Raw genomic sequence first — 12,500 nt, 5'->3', positions numbered from 1 at the left:
ACAAAAATGTAATCATGAAGATAGTTAAGAAATTGACTATCTGTCACAAATTAATAACATTAAAACAAAATGGAGGTCTCCTAACCTTTTGCTATCATGCCTAATCTCTTACCACAGGAGATGCAGTTCAGATGGATGCCTTTTTCTGGTCCCTAAAATCATGAGCCAGATACATATTATATATCTATAATACGCATCTATAATATATACTATGTATCTACATATGATATATCTATATAATATATTGCATATATTAGGCGATAAAAAGGCAGCTACCTTTTATGAAGAGTCCTCTCAGGTGCACAAACCCACTGAAATACATGCCAAAAATATGCTGAAATGCACATGTAACATAAAGCAAGTATATTTTTTTAAGTTTAGCAAATTAGCATAATTGACAAGAATCCCAGTCAGAAACACAGCTGCTGAGGTAATTCCCCCTTTTGGTCCTATCCTTTTCTGATGCACCCCTTCTTTGATAGCTGTTTATGGGAGAGTGTCTCTACCTTGGTTCTCAGAAAAAGCAAGATAGGCTAGGGGCCTAGGAATGTCGTTTCTTTCTATCAAACTGTATAGGAAACTACTAGTATGAATCTATACAGTTGTACCATAATCACTTAGAGAGCTACAAATATATGTGAAGAATATATAAAAGCAAAAATCAGTTTGGCGTCAAGATCACCTGTATAATTACTAGGATTGGTTGAACATGAGGATGAAAACAAAGTGTAAATTTTAAATTGAGCTGATTAGCTGATTGTATCTCCTTTTGTTCTTGTTCTCCTCCTTTTTCAGTGTAAGCTAGGCCCAAATGAGTGCAAAAAAAATATGTAAAATCTAAACTAGGGACACACAGACCTCTATAGGTTGTGCCATGCTACCTTAGGCTACAAGGTTTAAGGTTTGTTTCTAACATATTACCAATTATGACTCTTAGAGAAAGAAAAGAAAACGTCAGGCCAGGTCTGTAGCATAGCTCATTTTTATTGTTTAAACAGTTTTTGCATAGGAAATATATCCGCTTCCAGTAATTGACTGCAGTATGAGCAGCTGCTAGCAGTTTAGGCTGGATATAACAGTAACAATCACATTAAGTCAAGCTTGATTTACACCAATTTAAAACTTGTGGCAGTTGAGTTCATTTGTAACCTAAAAAAAAAGTACCAGAAAGAACATTTTATCCTCCAACCAGGCACAATAAAAACCTTTGTTAACACTGAGGCCAAAATCAGGTCTAATGCCAGAGGGCCCTAATTCCAAAAGCTGTACTGTAATGCATCCTACTAGTGAAGGTTCATTACACAAAGACTCTGCCCGCACCTTCTTTTTAATTAAAATGTAACCTTCAGGATTTATAGCCTACAGTATGGGAAAAAAACGCCAAAAGTTTTAAAATGGATCAACCCTGGTATGTAGCTAGCAAGCAATAACTGTCTACTTGTCACCTACAATTGTACTAAATGTATCTAAAGAAACACACAGCCCTACAAAATCTTTTTCTCAGAGAAATATCATCGAGATGGGGTGCCTCTTCCCAGATTACTAAAAGTTCTACATGATATAAGCACAAATTAACAGCTTGATGAAGACATAATCTAATGCAGCTCTTGAGAAGCCTATGCCTGGGATTGAGGAACCTCTCACATTCTACAATGTTGTGGAGATTATTTTTGAAGAAAATGTTATCTGAAACATATTTACAACTGAACTCAACAGAGACTGTGAAATTGAACAGGCACTGCTCATTTGTTTGAGTTTTTTGGTAAACATTTTGCTGGTTTTTGTTTCTTTCTCATTTTGCATCAACTTCTATCAGTCCATGCAACTTCAATGCCCTCAATGAAAAATGCATAATAAGCCATACCTCTTAAAAAACTTCCTTCTGCATATAGAGATACATTTGCCACATCAGTCCCTGTAGCACAGTTTTCAAAATCATTCTGTCAAAAATACAGTAATACAAAGACTGGCTTTAGTGTCACTAGCTCACACTGCTCTCCATTTATTTAGGCCACCTCTTGTTTTACTGTTCTGGTATCATGCAATGAAAGTATCAAAGGCTTATTCTAGGATATCATTCTGCTAGTGGCACTGAAGCTGTTTTCACAAATTCAACATACATCTGAATTGCAACACACAGATTTTTCTAAAGAGTACTAACTAGTGAACCCTTTTATCATAAAAAAACCCAAACAACTACTTACAACCATTGAAGAAAAAATTGCAACAAAAAAAAAAGTAAAAATTGACCGTCTCCAACTTGTCCCCTTTACTATTGACAACATGACCAACAGAGCTGTGGCATGGAAACAGTACAAAGAGTTGTCATGGCAATAAGTTTGGCTGATGCAAAGGTCATTGTGCAGGGTTAAAGGGCAAAATCAGTGGTCCATGTTATCCTCCAACTGCAGTGCTCCACCACACCCACACAATTTTGAGGAATTAATAAAACTGGGGAACTAGCAGAAAGTGCAAATAAGAAGGAGGCAGTTTTTGACTCCTTCAGCATGGAAAACATTCAGCTTTGAGCCTTTCCTGTTTTACTTGATTAGCTGGCATGGGATTTTACTCTGGTTTTTTCCTAAAGTTTTCTATAGAAACGCAATTTAAAAAAAAAAAAAATCCAGGAGTATACAGCTGGTTAACATTTACAAAAGACCTTGACAGGATCACGTAAACCATAAAGGATGTCATGCTTGGGGCCTTACTGCCAGCAACATTAGAGAGTTTTTTCAATAAAAGTGAAAACTGTACACTGAATATGGGATAACTTTCTGCAGCCTTCATAATCTCACACAGTACATATAATTTAGGTTTAGGTACAGAACACACTCCAGTGTCACAGATGTCTTTGTGCAATGTCTTCCATTAAGTCCTTATGAAGCTACAAGTTGCAAATCCAAAATTCTGCTCCCTGAGGACACAGCTGTGTGAGACTTAAGTACTGTTTTAGCTCTCTGCCTATCCTGAATAGCTCTGTGAACCTAATCTTAAATACCATCATGTAACAATTACAAAAACTTTTGCTAAAGGCCATATATACTAATAAAAAAGACAGTGGTATTTCCAACATTTTGAAATGCTCTGAAAACCAACTTTTCGAATACTAAATACAACAAAATAACCTTCATAAAATATAACTTTTCTCCATTTACATTTTTAAAGGATTAGTAACCTATGCTTTTCAAGCACAGAAATCTGCGAAATAGCTCCCAACATGGACAGATTTTTTTTAATACATAAATTAAGAAACTGGAGAGTTTTAACTCAAGTCCAGTTTCTAAACAAAGAGTATTCTTGTTTAAAAATGGAAATGCATTTCCATTATAATTGTTAAAAAGTTAGCTTTATAAACAAGGGTATTTTAATTTAAAAAAAATCATAACAAAACTATACAGTGTACAAATTACTGTCTACAAGGTAGGCGGTTTATTCAGAAGATCATCCTTTCTTCTTGCTACTTGCAGCTTCACAAACTCATTCACATATTTTCAATGGAGCTGCCCACCTGAATATCACCCCACAGCTATATTGCTATAATTAATAGTTTTGCCATGTCTTTATGTACAGTCTCCTTCACTGCCTTTTTTTTTTTTTCCTTAGTCAAGCCTCAAGCGTTCATGTCACTCCAGGGGAAACACACTTCAGTGGCACAGCCATGAGGCCAGGGCTGCAAAGCAACTTAAAGGCAGAACAGTGCACATAGAACGGGGTGGCTCAATTTAGTCAGAATACACTTCCTGGTGAAGGAGGAGGCCAGAGACTGGATTTGAGTTCTCAATCCTATCTAAATTTTTTGACTGCTGAGCTTAAAAATAAAACCAACAAAGCCAACCTAAACCCAAGTATACAGTAAATGAAAAGTTCATTATCTTCCAAGCAGGCATTTCTATTAGAGAGGCGGGTGACAGAAACCACAGCTGCTGAATAACCCAGTTTAAAGAAGGAGTTTACGTGCTTAAAAAATAGCATCTTTAAGCTCACATTTTTTTCATATGGGAGACCAGAGATTTAAAAAAAGCCAAAAGACAACAAATAAAAAACAAACAAACAAGCAAAAACCCAAAAAAAAAAAAAAAAAAAGGCAAAAAAACCCAAACCAAAACAAAAAGCCCCCCCCCAAAAAAAACAAAACCCAAAAAAGCAAATAAACCCTGCAAAACAAACAAATGAAAAAATAACAAAAACAAAAACAAAAACAAAAACAAAAACAAAAACAAAAACAAAAACAAAAACAAAAACAAAATAAACCCACCAGAACAACTCTGTTAAGGGCATCTAGCTTCCTACAAAGGGCAATCACCATTCTGGATATTTCATGTTGAAGCTGGAACTTGTTCCAGTTCTGTCTCAATGTGCAATCATAAGCTTTCAGAGAACACCTTGTTAATGGAACTAATCAAGGACATGCCCCCAGCACAGCTCTGCTCCCAAACTGCTGTGTATCATGACATGTGTAAAGGACAAGACATACTTTGTTTTACCAGGCCAGAGCCTGAGGCGCACTATGCTTGGGTCAAGCAGACTTTGCCATGTGCTTAGCAAATGAATTGACTTACTGCAAGGATCTGAAAAAGAGCTAAAGAACCCCACATTCCTTTTTGCATCTTATCCTTTTCTTTTCTTTTTTTTTTTTTTTTCCAGTTTAGCTAAATCTCAAAGGTTTATTTTCCCATAATTCCCATCTCTGTAGCCATTCAAGCCTTGCCTACACCTTCTCTCCTCCTGGCAACATGGGGGTGTGCCACCACTGCTGCTTTTAACCACATCTGGAGCCAGAATGGTCTGACAGTGGTGCACCCCTGACCAGTGTTAGTTGGGGTGGCTGCTGCTGGAGCTGCACCTCTGGGACTGCTCCAGAGTAGGAAAATCTCAAAAATGCAGAGACACTGCAAAGGGATGAATTTTCCCATCCACAGGACTATGTGCTCTCCTCTGTTTTCACCGTAATAGAAGACTGGGCTTTAAAGAAAATTTCACCCTGTGTTGAGCCATACATTGCCAAGATCCCTTTTGTGTAAGAGGTCACCAGCAATAGGCCCACCACTGGTCTGCAAAATGGGATTGTACTGGAAACATACTTTTATTTCCACCATGGTCTAATTCCTTGCATAAAGAAATTCCTTCTCTGCTACACCCCAGAGGTCTCTATCTGATCTGCTCTACGAGAAGACTGCAACTTCTGACATAGCCCAACCAGGTTGAAAATTGTAATTCAAATGCTGAATTAAGAAACTTGGTCAGGCAAGAGGGGAATAGAATATAAAAAAAAAAAAAAAAAATGTACAGGAAAAAAAATCAAGCAGGATAAGGGGGGAAAATTCTCTGCTTGAGCAGCTCCAGAGTCCACTGGAACTGGAGTAAGTGGAATTATGCCAGCAAAGATTTTGGCCCTGTACTTGCATTTCCTAGACAAAGTGAATGTCTTTGTCATTCTGAGCGAAAAACATCTTCTGACATGAACACTTCAGGATGCACTATGTTTGCCAGAATTGAAAAGGCTTAATCTCACTGTGGGTCTTGACCTCTTTCTCTGTCTGTCTCTCTTTTAATGAAAAAAAACCTTGAAGGAAAACAATTTCCTCAAGTCAAGTCTGCCTCCAACAGAATTCATTATTTATTTTTTAAATCCAGAAATGATTTCAGCTTGCACCCCAGGTGGGAAGTTAAAAAGAGGGAACCGATTTGAAAGTTTGTCACAGTAGGCAGAACAGTTGCTTTGCAGCCCTTGCCTGGCTAAGGGTGCACTGCTTCACAGCTACACTGTAAAGTGTTAAAAATCCTCCCCCTAACCCCAGAATATATATATATGTATGTATATAAAAAAAAAATCCCCTGTCCACCTCTCAGTACAGAAAAGGACCTCATCACACTGCAAAAATAGCAGTACCCACTTTGGTCAATTAAAACAAACAAAAAAAGAAAGCATACATTATTTTTTTTTTTTTTTAAATCTGTGTACTTACCTATAATAACCAATACAGCTAAAAGCACTACCTACATAGGCAAAACTTGGTATTGCATAATTCATATAAATTTGTATCCCCTCCCCCCAATATTAATTGGAAGATGAAAAACATGAAAGGTTAATAGAAAAAACACCAAAATACTGAAAATATTGCTGGTCGATTACAATTCTTAAGCGGCAACTATACACAGCCATGATATGCTTTATAAATGTGAGATACAGGTATAACTGTCTAAAAAATCCACAATGTCACACATTTTTCGCATCTGGAGTACAAAATATTTTGTCATAAAAATGGTAAAGATTTAAAATTATAATAAATGCAGCAAAACAAGTGTAGTGATGTCAATTTTTTTGTAGTTTTTTTCTTTTTTTTTTTTGTTTTTTTCCATTTTTTAGATTTCAAGGCAAGGCACGTAATGTGGACATTATATCTTCGTGCAAATTAGGATTACTGGAAAGAGTATTTTAAATTTTTAAAGAGACATAGAGGCAAAATGTCTGCCCATGCACATTATATTTCTGTCAATATGTGAAAATTGTTGAACAAGGCTAACTTCTGAAAGCACCATGCAAGTTTACAGCACCCTGTAATTAGACTTACATTAAGAGTGCATTATTTAAATACAACATATCCCCATCCTGGTATTACCAGTTTGTAAACGGAAAGCTTTGCCCTTGTGACATGGATTTGCCTATGTCTTTGTCTCTATGATGTAGATTTTACAGAAACGTGTAAACCCTATGGGTCCTTGATGCAACAAATAACTTTAAATAAATAAATCCTACCCCTCTGTGGAGGCAGTAGCTAAACCAACATAAGTGCTGTGTTTCCATTGATTTCTTATTCTCAAGGATGTGATTTGTCTTGACTTAATACCTTTTAATGCCCTCATAAACTGAGGGGAAAAATAAGTTTGTTCAAACGAATTTTTTATTTTTATTTTTAATCCCCTCAATTTAGAGTCCAAGGGCGGAAGGACTTATAGTGATGACCTCTTAGATATGATTTTTAGATTGCACTTGCCTCTGTAAGTGTTTCTTTAGTGGGGAAACTGTCACTTTTTTCTTTTTCTTTTTCTACTGTTGCATGAGAAGATAACACTTTCACCTGCATAGAGGCATTTCTTCCATAGAGCCTGTGTGTTCATACTGATTGAAAATTTCAAACTGCATAACACACCAGAAAAAGGCTGAATTAAGGGCCAAAGTTTAATAAATCCATACTGATAACTAAAGGCTACAGAGCTTATTTTTAAAACATTTAGAAATCAGACTGTTGAGAAAATGGCTGGCTCACGGCCCTTGTCCTCCTGCAGCTCTGCTGTTGCTGCCTAGCCTGTGTTTTGTGAGATAACCAGGAATAGTGATCTCATGCGTAAACAACAAGAATTCTAAACCAATATAACTAGCTTATCATGCAAATATTAAGGCATCTAGAAGGTCAGTTAAAGTATATTGTGAGAGACAGAACACCTATTTCCCAGTGGACTTCATATAACAAAGGCTACTTAGGAGGAGCTGCATTCTACCCATCAGTGAAATATCATCGACCCTTTGCATATCATTTCAGTTTCAACCAAAAGAGAATTAGTGATTGTAAGAGCTGCAATTGCTGGTCTATTTCTGTTCTTCTTTCTTCAGGTTCTTTTCTCATAACTGTCTTCTTTTCTTTTTTCTTTTTTCTTTTTTTTTTTTTTTTTTTTTTTTTTTTTTTTTTAAATTTTGCTTTTAATTTTGTTTCCCTCAGTTGCTTGTTTCTGCTTGAAGGAAAGGCTCTCCAATTATGTTCAAACCATAATTTGGGACATTTGTCGGCAGGATCGGTGTCCTATTTGATACTTGGAAAGGAACCAAGCTAGCCCAGGTACCAGGACTGTTGAAAAGAGGAAAGAGACAAGGAGGGAGACAAAGAGAGAGAGAAAAAAACATAAATTAAACATGTATAAAATGAGTTTGAACCAAGGTCCAGCTAATATTCATTAATAATAGCACTACTTAAGATAAAACTGGAAACAAAATTTGTGAACATAACTTGAGATTCTACTTCCTAGTTTTCTTTGTGAAAGTATGAGTTGTTTGAAAGAAAAATAATTGTGTGGAATTCAGTAGCAAGTGGTATGACTCCTGAGTTGCACTAAGTGGTCTGTTTATGAAAACTCCCCAAAATGTCAGATGCAAATATGTAGAGCAGATACAGCTAAACCATACAAGTGACACTATATAGTGTGATGGATGTCATTTAAGAGCTAGTGGAATATACCACAGGGTACAGATGTTCTTTTTTCAAGAATACAGTATAAATACAGTAGTTCAGTATCCTGTGAGATTTGCTCCCCTCTTACAACACAGCAATTTATCTTGTCACCATCCCAAGATGGGCCTCTGAGATGCACTGATGCCCATAAGAACAGAGGACTTTTTATGTTCAAAAAACTTGCTTAAAAAAAAAAATCCCTAAGAATGTCAGTCTCAGAAACACTGGCTAACACAGGATCCAGTCATCTAAACACTTGCAGCCAAGGGTAGCCATGAGTCGAGTGTAACAGAAAATACCATATTTTTTTCAACAAGCCTCTGAAAAAGAAAATATTTTCAAGGACGATCCAATGACTTGGGAATTTAAGTCATCATTTCAAAAGAACTCTGTCACTAAGGAGGTGAAGTCCCAATGGCATTCACCGGTTCACCAGGCACCAATCAGTAGTACTTGCAAGATGGATACTCAAGACGCGTCTTAGCTGCTGGTATTCAGTATCCAGCATCCTGAGCAGCCCTTTCCTCAGATGTGTTTCTGGCAACCCAGAAGTCTAAACCAAACTATCCTAAGCTATATGACTCTATGACTTCAAAGAAGGCTTTGTCACATTTTTTCAGAAGAAAAACAGCACCATTAAGTCATCATCATTGCCAAAGAGCTAATACCAACACTGGACATACAGCATGCAAACACACCTTTCCTCTGCTTTTCATCATATGTGGGCTTTTCTAGTGTTTGTCACAAGGTAAGTGCTTACTTGGGATTACATTTTGGGATTAGGCTAATGAGCTTCCTGATAACACAGCTGAAGCCCTTCAACATGTGTATTGTAAAGGCAAAAACTTTTCCTCGCTCGATATTTTTTGTTCCGTTTCTTCACTGCTCTCCCCCTGGACAAGCAGATGTGCTTTTGTGGCATCAGGTATAAAGAAGAAAATTGACCTTTTTATCTATTTCAAATGTTCATGACATAATGATGTTTCATTTGGCAGCCTATAGTGATCTTTTCAGTTGCTGAAAAATAGTCAATTTATTTTGTGAAATCCAGGGGATGTGTTTCTCAGGTATTTCATATTAAAAAAATACAAAGATATTCTGTCATTTAGTTCTGTTTAAAAATACTTACCTCTCTAAACCTGCTAATTTATTACTTTAACTCCTAGAAATTAATTTCAGGTGCAATGTTTTACACACAGAAAGGTGAAAATAGTTCCTGACCTGCTTATCTCAATGGCCATATTCCCAAAGGAGAAGTACTAATCTTATTTCATGAAGAAAATACAGTAAATATTAATATATTAATGTTTTCAATGCCTGAAGTTCAAATATTATTCACTGAGTCTGTTAGGGTTTTTTTCTTCAATTTGGTATATTCTTGAAAGACACCTAAAAATCTGCAGGGTTTTAATATTTTCAGAAATTTAAAACAGAAAAAAATTACTGTTGGCAAAATGTAAGATCAGCTAATGTGTTCAATTTTTTATTGTTATTTTAATTCTATTGACTATTTAAAAAATCTGCTATTGGAGGAAAATAAAAACCCATTTAAAATTTTAAAATCACAGCTCATCACAAATCTTGAAGCACTCACAAAAACTTGAACCTTGTTATGCCTGAAAGATTTTTCCAAGACAATATAATGAAAAGAATATGTTCCAAAAAGAAAAAAAAAATCAATATCAGAATTCCATTTAAGAGGCTTAATTGTTTCAACTTATTCTTCATCTTCCTTCACAATTTGTTTTAAAATGCAGTTTTTGTTCCTCCCTCTTTGGATTTCAGTGATGTTAAGAAGTAAATTCTGAAATAACAGACACAAAGTAAATTGGTTCCAAGCGCATGGATTTGTAAAAATAAGAACTAGTAATAAAAAAAAAGAAAAAGCTAAGAAGATTTGTTTGCTTTGGATCTGTCTGAATATATGTTTTACAATGCACAGTTCTTTACTGTCCTGTTACATAGGATTTACAGTGTTTAGTGACTTCAACGAAATACAGCACTAACTCAAATAATATAAATTTTGTTTGAGATCAACACTCTATTTAAAAAAATTTCTGTGGCAAAGGCTAAACACACAGGCTCCAGGTTATCTTTCTGACGATTTATAGTGCACTTCAATGATTGTTTAAATATAGTTTTGACATTTTGCTTTGTTTTAAAGTTGCCAGCCATCTAGTGACTACAGCGGGTGAAGGAAAAAAGTCAGTGCTGACTTAAAGCAAATTACTATTTGCAGGGAAATTTTTATCTGCTGCTTCAAAACCAGAAAGAGATCTTACTTTCTATGGAAACTCCTCAATAAAAATAAGCTGTAGCAAGTTCCTAATATGACTGATGTTACCATATTACCTATCAGTTTAATATAGGTGTTTGTTTAAACTTTTCAAGCCTCCCACCTTGTATCATAATTATGACAAAAATGCAGACTGAAAGAAATTTGTCAGTACTATTATGAATCTTGAGCGAGAAAATAAATCGCCCATGTTATTGCTGTGTATATCCTCCAGGAGTTTCAAAGCCCCTTGTACTGCTCACACCAAGCCTTCTGCCAGAGATGGTGGTGAAGGCAGCAGAGCACCTGTGGGACCAGGACAGCCACCACTTCCACACCTGTGGAGGAGGCTGAAGTCCTGGTCTAAACACACACACTGGGCAGAGTCTGGGTGCACTGGCAGCTGGGAAGAATGGCCCATTCCCTCTGTTTTCTGGCATTTCCTAAGCCATTATTTCCAAGGCTTAATGAGTTCCGGTTGTAGTTTAGAGAATAATGTTATCATACTATAGGTGGATGCAACTCTATCTTGGGCCACCCCAGTCCAGCTACCACCACCAGAGGCTTACTGCAGACAAAGGAAGAAAACAGAATGAAAGCTATTGAGGAAAACAGCCCTAGTTACAGTACAGAGCTCTGAGAACAACTGTGACACAACTGTGAGTAACCAAACACACAACACAGGCTTTGCTAAGCTACCTGCGTGTGGCTGTCTAGCCAATATTTCCAGGACTTCCCTTTACATTTATGCCAAATTTAGTTGGACTTTCAGGTACCGTATGAGCCACGTTGCTTTGTAATACCCCAGTACCTCAGTATTCCAGTATGAAGCCAAGGCAACTGCCCAGAATAGCAAGGTCCCCCTGTTAGCCTTCTCCAGCCTACTTCGACAGGACCTCTCTGAGTATTGCAGAGCTTAGCTTCTGTCATGGAAATCACCCACGGTTTTTCTGCAGAACATCCCAGCAGGAATGACAGTTACTTCTGGCTGCAAAGCAAACTGCACCTGGGTGCCCATATAAGCAGGAAATGGGGGACCTCCTTTCCCTTCACCATACCATCCAGCAGCTGGTATGAGTCCCAGTTAAAATTCAGCACTTGGTTTCACAAAACCAGAGACAATACTCAGCCTCTGTCCACTAAGTACTTCAACCACGGACACTAAAATTCTTTCCATTGCCTGGGACAGAGACAAGGTGTTTGCCCTTGCAGGAGTTAATAGGATGCCCATATGGCTTCTCCTTCAGATAAGAAGTCTTTGTGTTCTATGAGTGTAATAAAGCAGGTCTACCTCACATTCCAACTTACTGCTCCTGAGGAAAACTGTTATCCATTTGCTGACAGAAGTTATAATAGAAATGCCTTTCATTGAAACATGAAGTAAGACCTAAAAAAACTGCTCAAGGCTAAGTTTTGAAGAAAATTACATGAGAAGCATTATGAGAGTGTTGTGAGATTCAGATCCATCTTTGTTGCAGGACCACCATCCTGGAGCATTACATTTTTAAGTAATTTCACTACTGGTAGCAGTTTTCAGCGTAGCTAGACTATCAGATATATTATACAGTCATCAGTTCCCTCTCTATCCAAAGGAAACATAATGTATTTATCTGTCCAAATGCAATAAAACAGCAAAAGAAAATCCTACAGGGTTAACATTCTCCATTACACTTTCCATTACAGTTTCCAGATGTTAATTGAATCAAGATTTCTGCCATGATTTCCTCTTAAAGATAATAATTGCTGTTTCAAGGGCCTCTGATTAAAATATTACTGGAATGGACCACAAGTAGAGCTTGCATTATATGTATATATAGTCCACTTTGGAGGTTATAATAACATAAAGAGTATAATAATGTTAAGCAATTAACTAAATGCAATAAAAAATAAATCTAATCTGACCTGAGTAAATGTGGAGGTCTTCCAGATTCTTATTTTCCACCAGTTACTACATTCTTTCTTTTACAGTTTCAGAAATCTGTAAGAGTATTTTACAATTT

General features: G+C 36.6%; 1 protein-coding gene across 6 annotated transcripts in view; it reads right to left on the bottom strand.

The window, feature by feature from the left end:
• Nucleotides 1–964: 964 nt before the first annotated feature.
• NFIB (nuclear factor I B) overlaps nt 965–12,500 on the bottom strand; it is a 175,915-nt gene continuing 164,379 nt past the window's right edge. For 4 of the 6 annotated variants that reach the window (XM_066180828.1, XM_066180831.1, XM_066180829.1 and 1 more), the window contains one exon: nt 965–7,844. In XM_066180828.1, coding sequence (XP_066036925.1) covers nt 7,715–7,844 — 130 coding nt within the window. In that variant the 3' untranslated portion in view covers nt 965–7,714. The remainder of the gene's footprint in view (nt 7,845–12,500) is intronic. The other 2 variants (XM_066180830.1, XM_066180833.1) reach the window with 1 other exon arrangement.

This window comes from Chamaea fasciata, unplaced genomic scaffold (genome assembly GCF_029207755.1).
Source record: "Chamaea fasciata isolate MVZ Bird 193981 ecotype frontalis unplaced genomic scaffold, bChaFas1.0.hap1 SCAF_4, whole genome shotgun sequence".
Taxonomy (NCBI): Eukaryota; Metazoa; Chordata; class Aves; order Passeriformes; family Sylviidae; genus Chamaea; species Chamaea fasciata.
The sequence above is the reverse complement of the archived record's forward strand: the minus strand, read 5'-3'. Positions and strand labels throughout refer to the sequence as shown.